The 26198-nt window shown below is 36.2% G+C and overlaps 1 protein-coding gene across 8 annotated transcripts in view; it reads left to right on the top strand.

The window, feature by feature from the left end:
* PCDH9 (protocadherin 9) overlaps positions 1 to 26198 on the top strand; it is a 669192-nt gene that overhangs the window by 301967 nt on the left and 341027 nt on the right. The window contains exon 4 of one of the 8 annotated variants that reach the window (XM_068182299.1): positions 8674 to 8842. The exons of the other annotated variants lie outside the window; for them this stretch is intronic. Within the exon in view, the coding sequence (XP_068038400.1) occupies positions 8674 to 8688 (15 nt within the window). The 3' untranslated portion in view covers positions 8689 to 8842. Of the gene's footprint in view, positions 1 to 8673; positions 8843 to 26198 lie in introns of those variants that run through there. 8 annotated transcript variants of the gene reach the window in all.

Below are 26198 nucleotides of genomic sequence, written 5' to 3'. Positions count from 1 at the left end.
GTAGTATTCTAAACACATTTGACATGTAGTATTAAATTCTGCCATTAAAAAAGACATTTTTGCATACTCCCACAGATTTATTTTCTTTAAAAGCTATTTTTCTTGATAAAAAAACCAACTTTTATGTATTTGAATATTTTAAGGAAGATATATATATTATTTTATATTATTAAGATGTCTATATTTTCTGGTAAGTGGGATGCAACAGAGGTCATCTAAGTGGGTATTTCTGATAGTTATTGGTATGAGAAATCTCTTGGACGTTCCTGGGTTTATACTATTCTTTATGTTCTATTGTTTTCTTAAACCAATAATTATCATTGTAGGTAGGAGATGAGGAAGTATTAAGGAGAGCAGTTCTTCACAAGTTTTCTTCACCTGTCCCATGCTTAAAAAAGTAAAATTTTTTTCCATGCTGAAGGAAATTTTTTCAATTGCATTTTCCTTGGAGGAGGAGAGAATTAAAAAGAACATTATGTTCCAGAACTCAAAGATTTTATGACCTAGTGTTAAATGTAAAGATGAAGTAGGATAAAAATAGGCTACAAATGTGATTCACGATAATAACAATTTTAATCTTTTAGTGGTGGGGAAGGAGGGAGGAACATTTCCTTTGACTGAAGATTATATGTAAGAAATTTTTTTTTCTGTTGACATTCACCTGAGATGTTGTTTCTTAAATTCTTCTAAATATTGAGTGTATTACAGACCATGCAACCTGCTCTAAAGTGTATCAAATGTTAACACACCCTGTGATTAGGCAATGGATTGAAGCATTAGTACTTCACTGCCTGAAACTGAAGTTTAAATACCTACATTGTGGATACTTAACTTTGAGTGTTAAGAGTGCCTAGAGTTGCAACACAGCCTTCAAGTGCATAGTGGTTTTGTTTTGTTTGGGTTTTTTTATGCTGTTTGTTTTGGCTTATTGATTCTTTTTTCCATTCAGATCTTTTTGATGTGGTTTGGGTGTTTAGTTGCTGTTGGTTTTTTTTCCAATCATATCCAAGAATTTGTTAAAGAAGCTTGGGAAAGCTTCACAGATGCTGAAGCAGTGTATGGATGCTTATAGTTTTTGTCCATCTTTTTTTGTGCCATGTGACATCAGATTATGTCCTCAGCAAGACCTGTAAAAAAACAGCCCACGTGGTTGTCACTGAGGGCAGAATTCCATACGTTTTCAAATGCAGAAATTGAATAGGACATGAAATATCAGTATAGACTAGCAGGCATATTTTGTGAGGATAAACAGAGGTGATACAGAAAATGTAATTCAGCACCATCTTTGTCAATGACTGAAGTAGCACAGATAAGGATAACTTTATCCTGATTAAAGTCAGCAGACATTTGCCATTGACCTTCATAGTTCTTCTGTGTTTTACCTACTTTATGTGACTAAACTGGAAGTTGGCCAAGTAGATGCCAGTGATTCTTCTCATCAGTAGAAAATTAGTCCTTTCTGGGTAAAACCTTTGTTACTCTTCCTGTCATCAGGGTGAGATACATGGGCATTACTTAAGACCTTTAAAAAGTTTTCTTCATTTGTGATTATTCACCTGATTTGATCAGAGTGGGATAAAGCATTTGTAGTGACTTTAGTAGCCTCTGAGGACTGAAAATATGAAAAAGAAAGAGTTTTTTTTTTTTAATGCAATATTTATCAGATTAATTGTTTCTAGTTTAGGATTAATGAGGCTTCATGGATAAGGATAAAGTGGATAAGCAGTCACTGATCTTTGTAGGAAATAAATGGAAAGTATTTTATTCTGAAATGTCTCGACATTGCTGAGTCTTTGAAATCAATTTTCTGGGTTTAATACAGTGTGTTTCAAGCTGTCATATTTCTAATATATTGCAGCACTGTAAACCCTCACATCCTGGACCTTCCTTTAGAGGATTGGGTATATATGCCTGGGTACGTGAATGTAGCAATCAGGAAATGGCACAAAGTGAAATGGCTGTTATTGCATGTTTTTCAGCTTTGCAATGTATTGCAGATCACAGGAATTTATTACAAGAGAGGGTTGTTGATTTTGGTTTTTTTAATTATTTTTGTTTGTTTTTCTTTGTTTTCTACTTAGATGATCTTCACTGTACTTTATTTTTCACTACACCCTTCCATTGTCAAGAGCAATGCATCCACTAATAACTACCACTCCCTCACTCAATAATTCCTTAACATATAGTAAAAGAAATTATTACATTTTTTTCATACTCTCTTTTCCCAAAACCCAACCTGACCTCTACCAACTTCTGTTAGGTTCAAAATCAGAGGCTTTAGAAAGATAAAAGCTGCCAAGTATATTGGCTAGCAATTCATTTGTACACTTTTCAATTTTTCAACTGTCCCTTAGCCTCAGTTTTTAATTTGGTGCTTTTGATGAAGTCCTATTTGGGGAAATCAATGAGAAGTTAACCAAAGCCTAGGCAGCTGCAGTGGTTAGAAGTCGACAGCTTTGATTGCATGCCAAACTGATATCTAGGTCTACTTTTTCTGTTTTACTTATTCCTCATTGTCCAACCTTTTGCCATATCACATGGCATGATTCTATCAAGCTTTGATACTGGTAGGGGAGAATTTGTGTGCTGAACAGAGCATTCGTTGTTACCTTATACTGCAATTTTACAGGGACAGATATATCAAATGAAAGAAAATATACAGCAGAAATAGATTTTGAACACAATTTCTGACAATGTTCCAGCTGCTATCCCTGTTGCTCTGATGCCCTTCACTGCTGATGATTTAAACCAGGCTATTGATTTAATCATAGCATTGGTTGAAGGTAAAAGGCCAGAGAAGAATTTATACAACACAAAAGGATACATATAAAAATATATTATTCATACTCACTGCATACAAAATTAATGTGGGTCAGTTCATGTTTTCCACAAAATTTCTTTACCCTTTTGTATTTTGAAATATTCAAAATTATCTTGAACTAATGTGGCCGTTAAACTGAATGATAGCAATGAAATTAGGACAGATGAAATAACATTATATGAACTTCCTTCATCCATCTTAGTAATGAATTTAAACACATAAATATACATTTAAATGTATGTATAGAATCTGGATAAGCATAAAACTGCTTAGGAACATTTTGAGTGCCTGTAGCTTGCGGTGAAGCTGTAGTAAGAGCTACAGACTGAGGTCTGGGTGGGAGCCCAAGGCAAGAAGCCTTGAACTGCTCACCCTTTGCACAATGAAGGGCACATGGACATGTGGAGACAGTCAGGTGACCGGACACTCAGTGACACAGCAGTAGCCAAAGTCTCCAGACTGTGTCAAGCTCGATCAGTGAGGGGATAAAAGCCCAGCGATTCCTTTGTTCATGGCCCCTCCTGGGAGGCACCAGCTCAGGCTATTTCTCTGTTACTCCACCATGAATAAATGGCTTTATGGAATGAGACATCTGAGACTCTGCCATGGGAAACCTAGGGCCAAACTGGTTAGGGAACCTGGTCTGACTGTGTGAGTGGGATGTGTGGGGAGTTAAAGAGAGACCTATTGACTCACTGTAGCTGAAAATGGGCTTTGGTCCCAGCAGGGTCAGTCTGGAGTTAGTGGGCGTGTGAAAGAATCAGTGCCTCCTGAATCATCAAATTGGGATGTTTCCTTAACAAAACTAAATAAAGACAGTTCTCAGCCATAATGTTATTTACATGTAGCCATGTGTGTGAGCTACTATATGTTATTACTTATGTAATAGGTAGTATGCAGTGGTCATTTAGCCAAGTAAGTGAAGTGTCTCAAGAAGTCAACAGACTTAATAAAAGAACAGATATTTTCTGTGAGCCTTATGGTGCCCATAGCCATTTTACCATGTAAATCCAGCCTCCAGATGTCCGTGGTACTGAAAACCAGGCACTGTAAACAGTGTGTAACAGAACAGCTTTTAATAATATTACAGTGACAGAAAACCAAGACTAGAGGGGAAAAAAAATTAGAGACCATCATTCAGAGAAAAAGTGAGAGTGATGGGTGCCTGCTTAGGTCATTCTCTACTTGGGTGAGGTCATTTGTTGCAGCCATGGGTTAGGAAGTGGGAAAAGCAACCAGCTTTTAATAATGCTGTTCCATTGCGGGTACGACTAACATTGAAAGCTCTTTTGGGGAACCTTGTGTCATGTTTTTATTTTATTCCAGGTGGCTGAATCTTTCCTGCTGAAAATAGGTCTGAAGGAAGAGTAGGTGTTTGATCTTACTCTGAATAAAGTCAATACAAAATTGATTTTGACTTTAGTGGCACAAGTAATGTCCATAGAGAGAAACCATTTAAGCCCTCCTAGCATATTTTGAATATTTCCAATGTAAAATGGGAACTCAGAAACTGAAAGCTTACAGTTTTGAACCTAAACTTACATTTTTGCTGGACACTTGTTAGGCAAACGAAGATTGCTTTGACATGCTATTATTCACTGTAAAGTCAGAGCTAAATAAAAAGTCAGGAGGAGTAAATTAGGTCATCTTTCTTTATCTCTTATGGTACTTTAAACACTACCTCAATATTAATTCCAGAACATAAGGCCAGAGAAGGATTTTCAAATAGTGGCCTATAAACTGCTAGTGACCTACTGTTATGCTAAAATTATGTCAAGGCTAACTAAGGAAAGCCCAAGAGGTTAAGTTAATTAGATTAATATTAAAATTATTCATTGTTGTCTGTGATTACATCTGGCCATGTCTTTTCCATATTATTGTTAAAGAAGTTAACTGAAATCAATTACAGTATCAGCAAGAAGTGTTTCTTTGAGTTTTAGAGTTGGTTTTTTGGTTTGTTTTTTTTCTTTTTCCCTCATTAACATAACAAATCTCAAATTGAGATGGGATTTCTTATTACATTTCTTTCTTCAATTTCCTTTGGGGTGTCTTTTTCAGCTAGTTTGGATAATTTCTTTGTTTAAATCATCCTGTTATCTTATTCAATTTTTCATTTTTTATGACAGTAAAATTAATGTAAGCAGAAAACTATTTATATTTATCAAAATAAGAAGTATTTTGAATGAGAATTTGTCTTTTGTCTAAGTTTGGATGTACACCTAAAAATAGAAACTGTGGGAGAGCAAATTCCCAGACATAGACTGATGTTTAAACATATTATCATCTAAGTTGTAGATGTCAATTCAATGGCAAAACCCCCTATAAAATTAGTTTATAGGTTCAATGTCACAGAGTCTGTAAGTTCCTAAGTTTTTTCAGTTAAAGTTAGTATTTCTAATAAACTGTCGATGTGGATGCTCAGGGGCACCAACCAAATTGGCTGAACTACACATTCTGCTGTCAAACCTGTGATATCCAATTGTGTTTAGACACAAAGGGCTCGTCCCTGTGAATGATCTCCATGAGAAGATACATCATCCAGGGGTGGATTTTAGGAATGTATATCACGTTCTGTGGATTTTAGGAATGTATATCACGTGGACTGTGCTGAGTACAGTGTGAAGCACCAGCCAATATCTTTGTTGCTTGGAGGTGGATAGATGAAGAGCCAACCTGCAGTAGGTGGCTTTGACACAGCTTTTGCATCACTCTGCTGGGACAGACCAGGGGCCGGTCCAGAGAGGATCATTGTGTGCATCCTTTTACTTTGCATCTGAAGAATTAACATTTTTAGCATACTGTATTTATTCAGTCAAATTGTACTGGAAAATAATCTGACATTACAGACACTTAGTGGCTTTCCTTGAAGCTAGTGCAGTTTCAATATGTCAGGGAACACAAGACTTGGGATGTAGGAAAAGAGAGTTCAAATGTAAGGAATCATGACTCAATGGAATATTTTAAGTCAATTTGGTGCTCAAAGTGTGTGAATTTATTTTTTTTCTGGTTTCAGTTCCAATACTGTTTGTGCAAAGATGATAAAGCAGAAGCAGATTTGAAAAATGGGCATAGAATCTACAGCAAAATTTAGAAAACATATTTGAAAAATTAAAGATAAGCAAAAGCAAAAAATATATTTTTCTCAGAAATTAAAGGAGAAATGAAGTTTTAAGTATTAGTTTCACAGAGATGTTTAGGTCTACATTGATAATATAATTAAGTCTAGGAGAAGAAGATACATCTGATGGATGTGTCCCAGTGACCAGCCATAGTCCTTTTCCTTCATGCCAAGGGTTCCATTCTGCTTGTCCCACCATGCAGTTGCAAATTCCCTTCCAGGAAGCTCAATATTTTGCAGAATTTGGGTATTCAAATTCTTCACAAAGTCTGTGTTGAGAGCGGGTACATAAGCACCCAGTGTCCTTTACGGGTCTTTACAATGATCTAAGGCATGTTTAGAAACAAAATTCCCATTTGTCAGAATGCAGCTTTCTTTTTAATGCTACTAAAATATGTGGAAACATGGAAACATAGGAAGCTTTTGAACAAAACAAAACAAAAAGATGAGAAACACATATATTTTTGTTTATTATTATTAAAGAGTGTGAGATCTCTGCAGTGAACATACTCCACTCCAGACATTTAGTTCCTATGTAATCACTGTAATAAGTACAGTGATTTTGAAATAAATTTGAGAAGACAACAAATAATAATTATAAAGATTGTTTTATACTTCTGTTGTAGTCACTGCATTGAGACCTAGAATTTATTGAAAATTACAAAATGCATGATCCTGCCTCAAATTTTTATGCTACAGCTGCAACATTCAGAAGTCCTGAAATCACTAGTCGCAGATTATATGCAACTTCCATGAGGTCAGTGGCAATTTTTCACATCCTGTTTGATGAGACTTCAGGTGCACAGCTGTAATTCTGCAAGTATTTTTTAAAACATGATACTTCACGATTCATTCCCTTGGAACCAGCTCCTTCCTTATTCTACTTATACAGGTTATGCTGCATAATCCACAAGGATTCTGTTGTCTTTGCTTCTGTGAGGAAAATATAAATTAGTTTATTGTGAAACCAAAATACAGCTCAGCACCCCACATGACAGGAATTCTGCATTGCAAATATTAGTGATATTAGGTTTACAAATGCTGGCAAAATATTTTGGAATATGGACTGCTGCCTGGGCTCTCTGAAACAAGATACTGAACCCCAGAATGCTAGCATGAAATCCAATGAAGCTTTGTCATGATTTAGTGAAATGTCAAATTATGCCTGAAGAAAGATGGACAGCTGTAACTCATAAGCACAGTAGGAACAGATGAAGTGCAAGGTCAAATCTCATTCTGGAGTAGAGCACTAAGATTGATTTTTATTTCATTTTTAACTCCACCAGCAGATTAAAAAATAATGAAATTATGTTTTCAAGCCTATGCATAAGTGTCCATAGAGTGGAAAGGTTTTCTCAGAAGTCTTGCTTTTTTCCTTATGATTTGTAAGTATAGATTTTGGGGTTTTTTTGTGGCTATATGAATGAAGATGACTTAGGGGAGTAAAACTTTTGGGTGAAAATCTGTAATTTTGAACAAAGAGAATTAATGAACAATTTTCATGCAAGTTTTCATGTGCAGGATTTAAAGTCGTACATCAGTTGTACAAAATGAATTTACAACATATCTATCAACCTGCCTTCTCTTAAAGAACAAAATATGTAAAAAATTATATGAGCTACATAGGTGGTATCACAGAAAAATACCACAATTGATTTAACTTTTCAATGTAGGTGTAGGTAATAAATTAAGTACTCAACATCAGACACTTCTGGAAGCTTAGATTAAATGAGCTGATCTCAATTTAAGTCCCACAAAAATAGTACTCTTACTGTCCTTTTGTTTTTGGCCACCCCTGCCACATCAAATGAATGAAATCAGAGATGCAATTATTCCTTCATCCTTAGATTCACTTCAGGTGTGCTGAATCTGTTTGATTCATTTGCTTGGGGCTTGGCATATGGATAAAGAGTAAGGTTCAAGGGCAGCTTTTCAATTTACTTGGTCTCTCCTCTGATCTTGGACCAAAAGCAATTAAAGGAGTTGCTTTGAAATTGGAGGATGTCTGAGCATGGAAGAAGATTTCTTGTGGCTTTGGGTGTTGTACTCTTCTGTGGGGCTAATTTTTCACCCACTGCATTTTGGAAACTAAGATGGACTTCTTCTTTACTGCCTTTGTCTACCTTTTGTTCATTAACCTCAGCTGGCAACTAAGCCCCACCTCACTCACTCACTTTCCCTGTGGCGGGATAGGGAAGGGAATCAGAAGGGTAAAATTGAGAAAGCTCATGGGTTGAGATAAAAGCAGTTTAATAGATAAAGCAAAAGCTACACATGTAAGCAAAGCAATATAAGGAATTCATTCACCACTTCCTATGGGCAGAGGGATGTTCAGCCATCTCCAAGTGAGGTTCTGTGATGTGTGTTGGTCATTTGTGAAGACAGTTGTCCTATAGGCCCATTGAATGAATATCTCTTCAATTTAAAGAGAAAGATGTTATGGGGACCTGTGTCAAAGACCTTACACAAGACCAGACACATGACATCCATAGCTTTTCCCTTGTAGTGTAGTCACAGGAGGCCACTAGGTTTATGAGGCAGGACTTGCCCTTGGTGAAGCCATGCTGGCTGTCCTCAGTCACCTTCCTGCTCTCCACATGCCTTAGCAGAGCTAAGGTGGATATGTTCCATGACATTCACAGACACAAAGGTCAGGCTGACAGGTTGGTTGTTCTCAGGGTTCTCCTTTTCTAACGTTTGTTAAACGTGGGTGTAATGTTTTCCTTTTTTCCAGGTACTTGGGATTTAGTATGATTACCGTGACATTTCTAATATGGAGAGTGGCTTGGCAACTGCATCAGTCAATTCCCTTAGGACTCTGGGATGCATCTCATCATGTCCCATAGAGTTTTGTGTGTTTGGGTTCCTCAGGAAGCTGATCTTCTCTTATAGAGTCTTTGCTTTTCCCAGTCCCAATCCAGCTTTCCATTCACTTGAGTCAGGGGGAAGGTCTCCAGGATGGTGGGAAGACAGTTTACCCAGAAAACTGAGGCAAAATGGTTGTCAAGTAGCTCAGCGTTCTCCTTGTCCACAGTTTCTAATATACCAACTGTGTGGTGGCATAAATGTTTACTTTGACCTTCTTTTTCTGGCTGACATACCTGTAGAAGCCCCTGTTATTTTTTGCATCCCTTGCCAAGTTCACTGTCAGTTTTACTTTCCATTCTCTTCCCTACACAACTGGGTAACATCCATATAATTTTCCCAGGGTACCTGTCCCTGCTTCCACTGCTTGTGGAAGTGTCTGTGCCACTGAATGGCAGTTTGTTGAATGTCTCTTTGTAAATGTCATCATGTGTATTCTTTTTTGTTGTTCAGCTAAATGTAGCTTATATTCACATGTCTGTAAGAAAAATTCATGTCTTGCACCATGTCTAAATATTTCTTCTGACTGTGATTTTTTGAGGAATGTTTGGACTAAGTTTCAAAGAAGTAGCTATACTTTTGAAACTGTTGTCATGCTGTCACTTTTTACGTGATAGAACAAACTTTCTGAAGTTACCTCTGTAGAGTCTTTATATATCCTGGCTTTTCTGGCTGTGAATCAAGATCCCATTAACAAGAGTTCTTCTGATCACTCTTGCTACATTTGGCAAAAATAAGGGGATACCTCCTAAAGAAGATAAGATCTAAGCTGTAAAGGTCCTCAAAGATTAAAACAATTTCAATTACCCTTCCCACTGGTCCAGATTTAAGTGTAGTTCAATCCTTGTAACCACCTCCACTTAACAAGTGAGTCACACATTTTCTATCACATGAAAGCTGTGAATATTCTGAAGTGTAGCCTGAGATTGAAGCCAATGTATAGATCTCATGTAGATGGACAACAATATGACTAATTTTTTCTTCTAATTAGTGCATAACATTTTTGCATAATTTCAGGGAAAAGAAGGAGTTTTGTTTAGTAAAAATAAACTATTTGGTTTGGAATTCTTTCAGTTTAGAAGTATTTTTTTAACATACTGACCATGCCTGTAATGTTATTTGAAAGACTATATGCCATGGTCAGTTGTCCAGCTCTGACACTGCATGGTTCAAGTCAGTAATAGTTAACCCTGTCAGTAACAATGTCTGACACAGCCTTTTGTGTCAGATTTCCTTAAAGAGATATTGTTGAAACTGTCTAGGATAGACTCAAAAGTTAATATAGCAAGGTGAATTATCAGGGATCTACCATTGGAGACTGCATTAATTAGCAAAAGTGTTTATTTCATGATACACAAATGCATTATTATGTGAAGTGATAAATGGTTATAAACTTATCAGTATAACTCTATAGAGCTACAGTTCAGTACTAATAAATAATTGTAAAATTAAATATAGGTCAGGCAATTGATAATTTTGCATTTGTCAGGGGATTGTTTGTTTGTTTTATAATATTTGGTTATCTCAGGTAGGAATGTGGTACTCAGCTAAGGTACATTTATTTTCATTTTCAAGTTCAGCCTTCCAAAAATACTTCTTGGCAATACAGAGAAAATAACTTTTGCGGAACCTAGAAGTGGGATGACTCCCATGCATTAGTGTGCTCAGCACCTTATAAGAAAACCTTGCACAGGCATACTAATTACCACCCAGATCATGTAAATATATTTCTCTGGTTCTCTCACTATAGCTGCAAACTGTAGCTCCCTCTCTAAGCAGTTATGTTGGCAGATGGCATGCTGGTCTTTTTCCAGTAGATTTTGCCAGCTCACAGGGCTACCACCCACTCCCTTCCTCTTTCCCCAACCTTGTACCTCCTGTATCTTTTTAATACCCTTGCATCTCCCTAGAGCTCTTGGAAGGTGCTGTATTTAGAGAAAGGACAGTTTCATGTTCCAGGAGATTTTAAAACATGCCAACTAAGGCTTAGCTGGCATGCTAAAGTTTGCAAGAGCATCTGTCTAAAAATTATTCTGACTGTACTTCTTACTGATCTCTGTTGGAGGCTTTGAGGGGAAGCTTGCAGTTCTTGTTCACAAACTGGAAAAAGAAAAAAGTCCTTAAAAATTTGTAAATTAGTTGAAACTTAATAGAAAATATATTTTACTGGTACCAAAAAAAGACAGCTTCAAGGCTACTACTCTCTCTTCTCTTTCCTCCTTACCATGATTTATTCTAAGAACTTGTGCCCACAACAGAAAATTTAAAATAGACTTTTTTTTTCAGGCTATGGAAATAAAGACTGTTTATTATCTAAAGTTAGAGTAACACTTTTAGTGTCCAAAAGTAAATTAAATCTGAAAGTTAAAGTAATGAACATGATCAAAATAAAACCCAAAACCCACAACAAAGTTCAGCTTTGTGAGAAATTTTCTTATTAATTAGTACTCATATAACATTATAGGAAAATCTATAATACTAAGCAAGATCAGATTCCTCATAGAAAATGGTTGGCTATGCCTCAAAGGCTATACAAATTACAATGAAAACATGGGCAAATAATGAGTATCAAGAAATTTTGTTAGTTTAAAACCTTAAAATAAATGTATATGTACTCTTTATTTTTAAACATATTTGCCAGCTATTAAAAAACCCTTGGGGTATCTCTATCAAGTGCAATGACATGGTTTTTATTAGGCAGAAAGTAGTTTTGGTCCTTTTACATTTTAACTTATGGTGCACCTAAACGTCATCTACTATTTGCACAAAAAATGTCTCATTACATGAAGGTAATTAGGTATCTGTCATTGCCAGATGCTTTTCCTTTTTTAAAGATGGTGACATAAAGCACACTGTACCTAGGTAATTGCAGTTTTCTTCATGCTGTTTGCAAGGAGTGCTGTTTAGGGTGAAGAACAGGACTCAGAATTTTGAGGAAAGCTCATACAAACTAAAGCTGCAGTTATGACTGAAAGTTGGCAGAGAGAGACAATAGAGTACTTTGCTCCAGCAGGTCTATCCCTGCATGACTGGTTTCATTATGAGCCAGCAACCAAAGGCATTTTAAAATTTTTAAAATTAAAAAAAAAAATCGCAAGTAATTATATGAAAAATGTGAAGATCACTGCTTTCATGAATTCCTGTATTCAAATGCAGGTTGCCTGGCCAGGTGGGGTTTTTCACAGGAGAAAAGTTCTGACCTACTCTTTTGCACTTCAGTAAAAACCAGGATCTTGTAAGTTTGTTATATTTCTTGTGCCTATGGAAGCAGAGATCAAAGAAATATTCTTCATCACTTTTGTTCTCCATTTGAAAAGTTGATGAGCTGTAGGATATCTTTTTTTGCTTTGGTTCGTCTCCAGAGCAGTGGAAGGTATTTGCTCCATGTGACACAACAATTCCTATAAACAATATTTTAAATTCCAGAGCCAGTCTTTGAAAGAAGATATCCAAAAATGTAGCGATTTTTTTTTTTTTTTTTGTTACAAGAGATACTTTTGTTTTATTTTACCACATGTAGCTGAATAAAGTTAGAGACAGAAGACTGATGAGTCAGTAATATGTTTAGTGACTTGGTGTTTCTATTTCCGTAAACTGAATCCAAGAGACACTTGCTTGGTTCGGCTTATGTCAAATTATTATGATATGTCTCTCAGTCACTTTCTGACAATTTCCACTGTTGTCATAAAATTGTTAGCAATATGGAGAGTTGATAGAGTAATATTTTCAAGAATAATTAGTGACTTTGATTTTTTTACTTGTTGATATTTTTTGCTTTTAAGTCTGTTTCTTTTTTCAGTGACTGTGGTGTAGTACTGTATTTTCACAACCATGTAGACAGCAAAGGTAATACTTTGAGGTAAAAGTCCTATAAACTATAACCAGTTACCCACACATTGCACCCTCTCATCTTGTGGTCAGTAGGTTTCTAACCACTAATCTTTGGGTTTCTAACCACTTCGTAATTGTAGCTGTCTTCTTGAAAAGCTTTATCTGTCATAGAATAATAGCATCATTTAGGTTGGAATAGACCTTTAAGATCATCAGGTCTAACCATTAACCGAGCACTGCAAGTCCACCACTAAGCCATGTCCCTGAGTGCCACATCTACTTGTCTTTTAAATATCTGCAGGGTTGGTGATTTAACCTGTGCAGACTTTTCTAATATTTGGCAACCCGTCTGGTGAAAAAAAAGTTTCTTACTATCAAATCTAAACCTCTCCTGATGCAACTTGAGGCAATTTTATCTTGTCCTCTTACTTGCTTCCTGGGAGAAATAACCAACACATCCCACAGTGAAACCTCCTTTCAGGTAGTTCTAGTGTAGATAAGGCCTCCCCTGAGTGATGCAGGTGAAATTCAGGTCTTCATCCTGATTCCAAATTTTATCTTTTTTAGGCTAGGTGTAGAATCTGGGGGATATTTTGCATATCACTGCAGTTCTAACAGAGTTGTGGTACCCCAGTAATAGATTTTCAGGTATTGCTGAAAAAGAAGTTAATGCCTGAATTTGGTTTTAGCTTTGTCTCTAACAACTGCAGAAAAGTGTAGTGAGTGCAATAGTACACTCTTACAAGAAACAGTTTCACCAGATCCATCACAGGATGTTAAACAAGTTTATTGTTTGACATATCTTTATTAAAATGCAAATTCTGGCATTCACAGTGTGAAGCAATAAAACCCACACAACTGTATTCTGAGAGAAAATAATATTGCTAGGGCAATTTACTAAAAACAGTAAAAAAATTCAAACCAGGGTAAAGAAAACCCATCAGAAGATTCTAAAAGAAAAGAAACAGAATCATAATCTGGTTTTCAGTGCTGTCATTTGCCTCCCTTTCTTACTCATTAACCAGTACTTTCTCAGGACTTTTACTGTTCAGTACTCGCCTTCATGTTTTGCCGTTATACCTCATAACAAAATGATTCAAATAGTGTCTCAAATGTTTTCAACAACAGCTTACCAGTACAAACATTCTAGCTCATCTGTATTTGAATAGGATTTACGTAAATTGAAAGAAATTGTACAGTTGCATTGTGAACTAAATGAAGACAAGAGAGGAATCATTCAGTAAAAAGGAACGATGTTTGGCTAATGGTGTGGGTACTAAGGTATTCAGCATTCTGTATGTAAGCGTGTAGACAGCAATGTATTGAATTACCTTCCCTTTGATCAATTAGTAACTCTGTTAGCAAAGCCTCTTTTGTTGTTTTTGTTGTTGAATGCAATTGATTGAATTGGCTTACTAGCAATGAGGAAGTTGCTTAATATTAAAAAAAAATCATAGTGTAAAAAGTTATACAAGTTTGATAATATCTAGTAAGTCTAGGAGAAATTAGATCATATTTAGCATAAGTGGAGGTAAAGGAATAGTTACTGGTTGGAGGGTCCCTATTTTATAAAGCAATGAAAAGATCTAGAGAGAAGTACTTAAAGCTTCTTAAGCTGTGCAAGGGTACAGGAAAAAGTCATGCAAGTGCAAGTCATGCAGGTGAAAAGTAAATTAGCCCTCAATTCTGGGGTTATATGCTATGATAAGATATAAAGTAGAGCTAATTAATTGTAAGTAACACTAGACTAAACTGGCTGGTATGCACTCCTGCAAATTATAGAGAGAAGTCAAAATATTAGTATAATGCTAGCATCAACAAAAGTGAATAAAATATTAATGACAGAAAAGTAACATTAGAAATCTTTTGTAGGATACGTTCATTACAGGGCATGCTGGATTGTTTGAAAAAAACCCAAAACAGATTATAGAGATGATCTGGCTTTGTTTCTGATTTATTTTTGAACCAGACAATTGAGGTAATTACAGCTGCCAACATGGGAACTGTTGGATTCTTAGCAAGGTATTCTGAAAATGGAGAGTGAATGGAAGGACTATTTTCCCTTGTTAACACCAAAAGGATGAAATGAGTAATCTTAGCTTCATCTTGGCAAAGAGCCAAACAGGATTCAGAAAGTGTTTGGATGACACATTGTAGAAAAGAAGTAATGTTTTAGCTAAACATGTAATATGCAAGGAGGATTACCCTGTATCTCCAGTGACTACTTTTATATTTTCCAAGCCAGAGAGCATAGACAGAGTTTGATTTAATGATTTAGAACTTTATTTTAGCCACGACGAATGGAACTTGACTATAGTGGAGGACTAACTTTTCAGAAGAATCAGCTTAATATTGGGGGCAAAATAAATCATTGCAATTTTAATAATTTGAAACTGTCAGGTGAAAAAAAATTTTGCAGGCTTCACCCAATAAGGAAGAATACACTAATCATATGCCCATAGGATCCAAAATATTTAACAAGCATTTGCAGACTTGAGCTATCATATTCTTTTAAATTTGGTTTATGGAGACTATATTTCATGCTCATTCCCACCTTCATGAAAACATAGCATGTGGCCTGGGATAAACGCGCTGTTAAAAACTTAGAAAAACTGACTAATGCACTGTTAAGGTGGTTTGATAAAACTATCTGATGGTTTCCTAATCAAAGTTAATCTCCAGGGCAGTAGTTGTCAATACAGTCTACAAATATATATGTTTAAATTATAAAATAACCTTTTAAAAAGTGGGCAAAACATTTGAAAATCTCTCAAATATAAATGGTACATAGAAATCCTAAAACATTTGTGTTGTAAGACAAAGCCAAGTGGCATTACTGGCAGGTTAATCTTCCTTGCAATGGAAAATTACACTTGGCTTGCATAATGAATGTTTTTCTAGAAAAAAGAAAAAAAAAATCTGAAAACCCACTTGTGTAAAATGTAAGGTCTAAGTAATCATCACATGATAGGTGTGCAAAATGAGTAGGACTACAAAGTTTTTTTTGTTAGAAAGAAATCAGCTATTGATTAAAGGATGAGTGTAAAAACCAAAGGAAAACAAAATCAAGACATTTAATCTTTAATTGGCATTGCTGATGTCAGATCCTAAGAAATTTTTAAGGTATTCAAAGTAGAAATATAAACTCTCAAACTATAATTTCCAGTCAATTCATGCTTTCTTATTTTTCTCGAGATTACATGCTTCTCATTCCAACCTGAACATCTGTAAAAGGCATGCATCTTTTGAAAGCTGAAAGAACAACATAATTAACCAAGAAAGATGTGCCCTTATTTCTGCTAGTTCTTCATAATCAATCAAAAATATTTCTGTAAAGAAATAGCTTAGAAAGTGCTCTAAAAAGTGACAATTGATAATGACCACATGCTTGAACTTCCGAAGTTTAGAAATGATGTGTGTATATATATATATATATATACTTTCAGTAAATCTGTTATAAGGTTAACAATCTTATAGGGTTAAAAATGTTACAAAGTAGTTGTCCTTATATTTATTGTTTTATGACATGAACAAAAATAATCTCAGTTCTGAGTGTTGTAGGTATTTTTAAATTCCACGTTGTGTATTTCATCCCTTACTCAGTTCCAGTTTTCTCTTTATCGCCACCTTAGAGTTCAGCAAAAGTAAAGATCTTGCTCCTTAATATTGAAATTTTAGAGACATAAAAAATATAATATGTGTATTCCTGAAGAACTTTGTCTTTTTCCTAGAACGTAGCCTTTAGTTACTTTGGGCACTGCGGCATCCAGGGTTTGGGTGTAGATTAGGGGTTCTGTGTTAGCTAACCGAGCTCTGTGTACCCCTGCGCACCCCCCATGTTTCTCCCCCACCCCGAGGCAGTCAGCTCCGAGTATCTTACTGTTGGAGCTTCAGCCCGTCACTCCTGTAACCACTCCCCATCCCGTCTGGAGACTTCGGTGTCTGTCATCTTGATCCCACAAACACATTCACCCCAGAGCCCAGGGTCTGCCCCTGTCACGTCCCCATTGGTTGCCGCGATCCTCGTCATCACCACGGCACCTGTCCCCATTGGGCGGGAGGGCTTCTGCTCTCCTCACCCCGCCCCTGATAAAACCCCACACCTCCCGAATCTCAGGGCCACATTCCCCCATGCGGGCGCTGGAGGTGGGTCGCAACCTCTTCGCCGCAGCTCTCCACGGCTATTAAAAGACTTTCAGCCTCCTTCGTGGGTGAATTGGACATTCCTTCGCCTCTTTGCCAAAGTCCCTCGCTCGCGGCGGCAGAAACCACGGCCAGCCCTGCCCAGACCGTGGAACAGAGCCGCGTCCGGGAAAAGCGGCGAAACCTGGGTCCAGGAGAGAGGCGGTGCTGCTCCAGGCACCGGAGCTGCCCGGGGGCCGGGGGAAAAGAACGGAATGCCGCAGGGCACAAGTACTTATCAAGTTTCCTTTTAACAGCAATATATACATAGGAATTTTCTTTTGTGTATACCTATTTTTCAATTATACAGTACAGAATGAAAGTAATAGAAGATTCCAATATCAGGTTTTTTTCCTATGATTTTTCTTTCTTAGTCACATTTTTATTCTACTTTATTTTATATTTTTTTTAATTCCCATCTCCTTTTCCTGTTTTGTTTGTTCATGGCAGATATTACTATTTCTGTCATTAAGGAATCTTCCACAAGAACAGAAAAAGTTTTAGTGTTTTCCATTCAGCTTACTGCTTTGCATTTGTTAGGTTATTTGCACATACTTTTAATGCCTCCCTTTCTATAGCTCAGCAGAAAGTTTCTGGACTGTTATCATAGAGTACATATTGTCTGAAGAAACTCATATAAGTTGGTAGGAAGTATGGAACATTTTAGCCGTACAGGAAGGTGACGAGCATTATTATAAAGGTTAATCAAGAATAAAGCCTTAAAAAGAAACTCTCTCCTAATCACTATTTTTGCAGATGATAAAAAGAAAGCCAAAGAGATGAAATTGACAAATGTAGCATATAATGGTCCTTCTTGGAGCAGTACTACAGGGGCCTCATTAGCAAATGTTTTAGTACAATCATTTTTACCCCTGTGGCTGTCACTTCAGACTTCTCAGAAAAGGTGGCTGTAGGAGCTAATCACAGTGATGCCTTTCTCAATTGTATTTTCCTTGTAAAAATGAGGCACAGGAGAGTTAGCAAGTTCTAATTGAAATCAGAATTATCATTGCCATGGATGGCATGCTGTGTCTGTAGGGTATGTTTGTGCCAGTGGAAAATTACCTTTTCCCCCTGGTAAGTTTGGTAGCATTAGACTCAAATGTAAAGTTGTGCTGAAGTCAGTATTAACAAACATTTTTTCTGTTACTTTCAATACCATTTCCATCTGACTGAGCGGAAGTACAGTTGTTAATTCATATTTAATATTAGTAAATGTGGCTGATAAGGGGAGGGGCAGACTTCAAGAAGATGTGCCATTTACATTGCAGTTTAAAGTTTAAATGGGCTCTCTCTTGCATGTAATTAATTTTCGTTCTATATTCCTCTATTTCTCTTTCAAAAATAATTATAAGTACCATTTTTCTCTGTGCAGTTTAATTGCCACCTTGAAAGACACTACAACACCTCCAAGGCTAAAAAAAATTGTTTAAGAGCAGAGCAAAGTTTTGCAGTAGCATTTTAAATTGGGGGAAAATCTCAATTTTATTCAATTTTAGAGGAGTATCTTCTTGTATTGATCCATCATACAGAAAGATTCCTGAACTTTCATTCCTTCCACCACTGAGATTTTATGGTAGTGGTGGAGTAATAACAACTTGCTGTAGCAAGTATTATAAATACTTCTCCTCTTTTCTTCTTGGAAAATGGGAATGTATTAAAAAGCAAAACAGGGAAAGAAAAATAATATTTAGAAAGTTTTGAGTGCCATGTCTTTTAATTTCTGTTCATGTTCTAGAGCTTTCTAGATTTGAAAACTTTATAGTTTTAAAGAATTGACACATTCCTAAAAGGAAGGTAAAAGGAAGAATCCCCTCTTAGTCTATGAGTAATTGGTGAAGCCTTATTAAACTTTAAAGTGTTTCTCCCTGAAAGAGCATGGTACCACAGTGAAGAAGAAATGAATCTTTGTGAAAATATAGGTACATTGAGTCGTACTTTGATTTTAGTACAGACTTTTGATTAGTTGAGAAAATGGATGTCAGACCTCAAATGTCTTTTCACACAACATTTGAGTATGTGTTTAATCCACATTTACCTGTCTTCTAGTGTCTTCAAATGAGATTTAATACACCATGTTGTTATATCTTGAATGAATTGTTGAATTGTTAATTATTGCCATCACTAAACATCTCAAAGTGAGGAGAAACCACAATGTTGTTCCTAAGATTTAGAAGCCTGAAAACCTTTCATTAAGTTAAGGAACTGGGATTTTCTGATATAAGTGAAAAGAACCCACTGCAGCACAGCAGTAATATGTCCCTGTTACCAAGCAAAAGCATTATTAAAAAATGAGAAAAATTTAAGAATAGAAATTCTGTCAGTATGCCATCAGCAAAATAGATATTCACTGCATTTGATTCTTGATAAAGCTTATCATTGAAGGGAAAGGGTGAAGCTGTTCCTTGCTGAGCTAATTGTAGACCTTTAGACACCAACTACAACGTGGGTTCATTCATGATCTCCCCATCTTTGGTCAAGGAAACAAAATAGTGTTATGGAATAAAAATTGGGATAGCACAGAAGGGGTTTTGAGTTCATCTAGTTATAGAGAATGCTATTGAGGCAGCAATAAGCAAGGAGTCAGAAAACAGGTAGCTATAATGGAAACTATTTTTCAGCTTTAACTGAAGCAGATGCTATCACATACGTTTTGTGATACTGACTTCTGAGGAGGCAAGCATAAGTGATTAACCCAAGAGGTTATACTGACTGGGGTGAAATTAAGGTCAACAGAAGTAGAATAAATCCTCATGTTTCTTGAATGTCTAAGTCCAAGAGCAGATATTCTGAAGGGTTTTGTTTGTGACCAGGAAAACTTTTTTTTTTTTTGGTGAGGAAGCAGTATTGTGGTAATAATTCCCTGAAGTTTTACAAGTGCAGGGGAGCTGAGAGAAGTAATTCTAAAGCTGAAGTCTATAGGGATAAACACAGTTTCCATAATAATTGTTGTAACTGAGTCATAGGTGTTTCTCTTCAAAGGGAATACTTTTGTAACTATTAAAAACTTTGATGATTTTAATAATATTAAGCAAGATTTAAGTCAGAGATATAAAGGAAAGGATTCTGAAAACAAAAGATAAGTTAGTTCTTCAGGAATTAGAAATAAGAGAGAAAGAATTCTTGATCTCTTTCCACACCAGTATGAGAAAAACATCAAAAAATGATCCAAAAGAGGTAGGAAAGAGCTGGAGTGAAGAAATCAACACAGAAGACTGTTAAAACTGTTTTACTTTTATTGACAATGATAATAATATCAGTGCAGTGCTGGACTGACTTTCTAGTCCGTTGTCTGTGTCTGAAAAACTAAATAACCTTCAGACTAATTTGGTTCATTTATCTCCCTAATCAATTGTCTGGTTCCCTCAGTCAGTGCAAGGAAAGTAGCTTTTGTATTTTCTTTTTTTTTTTTTTTTTTTTTTTTTTAATCCTCTATTCTTTGTCCTTTCATCCTCTGTTTTTCTACTAAGGTGGACATGTTGAGAGTTATTTGTAGCAGTTCTGGTACAGATAATAGATTACCTTTTCCACTGCCTCCTTCCCCCAAATTCTCATGTCCATGTGCTATCCTGAAAGCATGAAAAATTAAGAAGGTAAATACTAAAGTACTAGTAAGAATTGATTAGAAGATATTTTACAGGAAGAAACTACACCAATTACAGATGCAAATTTTCAAAAGCAAAATATTTTTCTCTTGAATTTTCTCTTATTTTTCTATTAAATTGTTCTTTACACAATAACAGAAGATGCTGAAATATCTTCACTATTATATTTCTGTATTGATTGTTTTAAAAGAAAATTTCATATTGTCGTAGAAGGTTTTATTTATATCTAGTGGTCTCCAGTTAAAGATGTGGGACACAAATATCATAGCATTGCATTGAAAGAGGCACAGATTCTTGCCACATTCTTGTTCCCAAGTTACATTCACAGTCTCTTTGTGTGCTTGGTTTTTACATGCTTAAACACTTTTGTAAATAGAACAGACCTCAATGTAGGCTAACATACATTATTTTAATGATTTTTTCTCCCTCTCATAATAGTTTCTCGTTGGAAGAATGTTCACTGAACAGTTGTGAATACTCTTTATCCAGAAGAGTAGATATTTCCTTCCTTTCACTCTCTTTTTTTTTTTTTTTTTTTTTTTTTTTTTTTTTTTTTGTGGTTTTGTTTTGGATTTTTTGTGGGATTTTTTGTTAGTTGATTTTCAGGTTTTGGGTTTTTTTTTTTTTTTTTTTTGTTTGTTTGTTTGTTTGTTTTGTTTTAAGGCAAATAATGTTGACAAATTGCGTTTGTATCATACACCCAAGAATATCATGAAGGGCTCATTAGTTTATAGCAATTTCCAAATTTCTTTCAGAGACTAAATAAGTTTCAAGAGACAGTCCCCAAGCTTTGGATAAACGAACATCTATTATAAACTACAGTGTGAAATGTGTATTGTTAATGATGTTCTCATAGGGCTGTCTCTCTTAAAAACAAAGAAAAAAAAAGAATTCTTAGTTGTCAGTATCACATTCAAAGTGAAGGAAGGGAGAGCAGCGGAAGACAAAGAGCCAGACTCCACTGTACAACTCTATATTCTGTTAATGCAGATGTTGTAATTCATCTTTTGAGTCAATTACCCTTCTGGTGGCTTATGGGGAGAGCACAGTCATTAATATTTCCAATAAACCTGATTGTAGTCAGATGAAATTTCAAACAGATTTCAAGCAGGAAAAGAAATTAGGTCAAGAGAAATAGCCACTACAAATTAATGACCCCACTGATAGATAACTTCATCATTAGCATCACTACTTCCATAAACTAATCTGATGATGTAGAATTAAATCCGACACTGCTTCACTGAATAGGAAGAAAGTATTGTTTTTCTTTCTTTCTTTTTATACACTGAAAAGTGTGCTGCTGGAGCAAATGGAGTATAAACTTTTAAAATCCTTAAATATGGGAAGTTTAGTGTGGTTTCTTTGTTCTTCTTCTATGCTTTTCTATGCATTAAGGCAGCTCTTCTGTAAAGAATTCATTGCAGGTCTGTCTCATAGAAGTATATGATATCTGAGATATCCAGAAAGACGAGAACACCAGGGGCTGAGAGGAGCTCTTGCTCTACATGAAAAACCATCAATGTATGTACAAAAGAGATAATAATTTAAGGTGTGTAGATGTATGCGTGCACATACAGCGACTTTAAGATCCCACCATGTTTCTTCATAAACTGAAAAATCAGCTCAGGCCTCTCGGGGTCTGCTTTGCTTTGGAATGACCCCGAGATTGTAAAAGTCTTTGCTCCCTAGCCCGCCACAGCCAAAGAAGGAGTCTGGAATGCTTCGGATCACATTCTCAAGGTTGTTTATTTTTCTTTATCTATAACATTCTTTCTCTGACCTGTCAAGGTCTGGCTAGCAAGGAGGCCATGGCATTCTGCTCTGCCCTCTCGGGTGGTGTTTACCTTTTATATCAAAAGTTACATATAGTCTGTTTACAATTTCGTGCCAATACCTATCATCTATGTTGGACAGTGTGTCTCTACCTTAAACCAATAGAAAAGTGTCACCATCACACCAAGACATGGAGGACAAGGCAAAGGAGAAGAAGGCTGGGACAAGCCCAAATTCCTCCATCTTGTACTTCCTGAATCACATTCTAAAAATCCCAAAATTCTACTTTTTCACTCTATGTCAATTCAGCTACTACACTACTCAAACCCTTGTGACTTGTAATTCCTCACACGAAATTGACAGCTTTTTCCACGGGCTAAAATAAAAAACACAGATGTTTTTGACTTCATGCCAGGGTCTCCGAACTCCCTGCCAGGGTCTCAAGACAGCCAGGGAAGCCAGAGGGATTTCCTGGACTCCGACACAGGCCCAGATAAATAAATGAATCCTAATACCCCCTATATCTGACATTTATATGTACACATATGCACACACAGGTAGTATACACATATAGACCAGGACAATAGGCACTTGCTTTTACTGTTTTTATTATTTTAGTATTACCTTTTTCATGTCTTTCCAAGGCAATGAGTTTAGTATCACTTGTATAGAAAGGAGATGGAAAACACTAGAAACCCATGAAACCTCCTAAAGGCTACGTTACCCTGCAAGAAGTCAGGTAGAAAAACTGTATGTTTCATGTTGCTTCTTGCTTTAGTGTGATGAATCTTTAAATATTTAGAAAATTTTGTTTCAGTCTCATGGAAATTTATAATGTAAACATAATATTGCAACTGAATATAGGCAGGTCTCTATATACTGAATATTTAAATTTAAAAGGACAGTGTGATTGGAATATAATGGGAGAAGACTCCAAAACCAGCCAGATTCAAGTTTCAAAATGATTCTTGACCGTATTGACTAGATTCGTTAACAACACACATTGCTAGTAGTTAGCATTTAATCACTATCAATCATACCTGACAAGCTTATTTTAAATTAGTTACAAGTTTACAATGCCACTGAAGTGATACCATTTTAGTTCATACTGATAGCTATAATCCATCAGTCTGGGGAACAATTTGAGAGGGAAAGCCATAACGGTGTCTGTCACATTCTTTTCTCCTCATCCCTCCCTGTAAAACACCATTGGTATTCTGTGTTTCTCTGCCTCTTCCCCAAAAGAAAATTGGGCGATCTCAGCTTCTCTTGACATTTTTTTTTGGGATGAGGGCTTCTTCTGGTTTTGCAAATTCTGCAGGATTATTCTGGTTCCATCAGACACCCTGCCTGCCTTTTCTGCGGGATTATTTTGATTTTACCAGACATCTTTCTTGCCGACTCTGCATCCTTAGTTATTATCTTGCAGAGTTTAATACTTGTGCATTTTTTTAAAGCACACTGTTTGTACCACTGCTTCACAACTCCATCTGTGTCTTTGCCAATTAAGGCTATTATTTATATATTAAAGCTGAGCTGCACTGCAAGATGTTATTAATGTTCTTACAATGTGAAAGTATGCTTATGTACTGTACCTGGTTATGTTATTTTACTGTGCTTATGTCTGTTACAAGAAAGTAAATTCTAATTTTCTTGCTTAATAGGCATTTAGTTACTGCATGCAACAGGCATCATTTTTGGCTACAGTAAAACCAAATCATGTTTGGAAGCAAGGACATTTTAACATAACTTGAAACTTGGTCCCATACATGCATCAAAAAAAGTTTAAATCTCTAGCTGAGTTCTAGTGAGATTCAATTTGTGTTTAAAAGGAATGTCTTGTAATAAGTTACTTGAGCCTCGGTAGAACCTAAGTGGTGTATTTAGCAGACACAAACTGAAATGCTTCTGCAGAAGAAAACTCAGATGTATGTTCTGAAAAGTTAGGCAAGTATGAACTTTATTCACCACTGTGAAGAATGAAGTCTAGATGGCAATTACTGAGTTTAAAACAGCTCAGAATAATGAGAGTTTACCTTGATCACAGTCGTAGGAATCCTGACAATCACAAAACTGTTCTGAATCTGTCTGTGAAAACTGTGGTGACAAATTTTTTCTATATTTTTTTCTTAATATCTATTCATCTAAATGAGTAAATTATAATTTTTCACAGGTAATTTATTTGAAAAATTGAAAAAGATATTTGGAAAGATCATTTCATTGGATGAAAGAAGGAAAGTATTGCTAAATGTAAGCAGTTTGTAGTATTGAACATGCTGAATCTCCTGTACAGTTTTTGAAAACCTTCCAAAACTCCGTACATAAGTTAGCTTTGTGTGCTTAGGAGACAACTTCAAATCACTCAAGGCAGCTAAGCAGCAGATCACTTTTGGCTGTTACTGTGTTTGGCTTTATTGGCATGCCATATCTTTCTATTATTTACAATTTAGCATTGAGCACTGTAAGGCTCCAGAAAACTCACTCAATGAGGCTATTAAAAGGGCTTATGGTTGTTCCTGTACTCTGAATTAGAGGCACAGCAGAAATACTAACAAGATGTCAGAACAACAAAATAAGACTTTTTAACTTTAGAAAATCAGAGAACTTTGGCAAGAGGTTTAGTGCAACATTTAATCAACACAGAGAACTTCTAAAGCATTAACTTAAACCATTTAACTTCACAAAGTCTAAGCCCATTTGATTTTAAGTTCTTCAGAAATTTCAGGAGGAGGGAATTAGAAGAAGGAAAATGATAAAGAAAGAAAGAAAAGATATAGAAAAGGATACATTCAGTTACTAACTCCTGGGTTTCAGTAGTGCTCAGCTGATAGAAATTCCAAGAGGAAATAGGGTCAAGACACGTTCGCCACATGTTTGGTCTTAAATACCCCTTGGCCTTCCTGGATTCTTCCTCTATCTGGGACTTCTGGTCATTTGGCAACTCTGGGGCTTAACTGGGGCTCCAGGGCTGGGGTGTGAACCATTGACTCAGCTGTGCCAGTGATTGGCATGCCTGGCAGGGCTGGAATACAGAATCTAAGGGGTGGGGGGTGCAGGACATGGCATCACCTCAACAGAGCAAGGCCTGACCTGCCCCTTTCCCTAGACACATGCACCCCAAAATGTCTTGAGACATAAAACTTTCCAATCTCTCATAACCATCCTATGGCTCAAGGCATTGGCTGGGACAACAGTAATGGTACCTTTCCTCTCATGGCATCTCTGGGATCCTAACCTCATAGACAGAGGTGAAAGGAAAGAAGAGTCTTCATAATTGCAGGTAAGGTGTGATGCAGACCAGGATCTGGAAGGAGAGTTCATGAACCAGTCTTTCAGCTGCAGTGATCAAAGAGTCCAGCAGATTGGATGGGGATTTTGTGTTTCCTGTCTGTCACAATGACATGCAGACTTCCTTGCACATTTCTCTTCCTCTTCCCTCCCTTCTACCTTTCCTCTCTCTTTTTATTTCTTTGACTATGGCAGATATGTAGATTATTATCTTTTTAGTTTTTATGTAAAAAAATGTGGATAGTGTGGGTAACATGTAAGGTCTGTCACAGGAACTCAGGTCTAAGTTAGCAGCTAACGGTCTGGTTAGTCCTGAGTTTCCTGGCTCAGGATAGAAAATTAAATTGTTGGTTTCAAATTATACAAACTGAAAATTTGGAAGTCAGCTGCAAATTAGTTTAGAAAATAGATATATTTTATAAAAGCACTTGAGGTTTCTCTGCATATTTTGTGTCTGAAGTGGAGACCAATCACTTCTTTGCATATGAAGAACGCTTGAATTGCCAACCACCTCCTGATTTGTGATACTCTGCTACCCATTGTAAGAATATCCCTGTGACATTATTAGTTAAGCACAGCTCCATCCAAGATTCTCACATTCTTAGAAGTAGTTTTTTACAGCCAGCTAAATGACAGAAACCCTTGGAGGATTTTCTTATGGTTCTTTTTTACTATTTCAGGCTACAAATAGGTGTAAATCTATGAACTTCAGTTT

Source organism: Anomalospiza imberbis, chromosome 2, assembly GCF_031753505.1.
Source record: "Anomalospiza imberbis isolate Cuckoo-Finch-1a 21T00152 chromosome 2, ASM3175350v1, whole genome shotgun sequence".
Taxonomy (NCBI): domain Eukaryota; kingdom Metazoa; phylum Chordata; class Aves; order Passeriformes; family Viduidae; genus Anomalospiza; species Anomalospiza imberbis.
The sequence above is the reverse complement of the archived record's forward strand: the minus strand, read 5'-3'. Positions and strand labels throughout refer to the sequence as shown.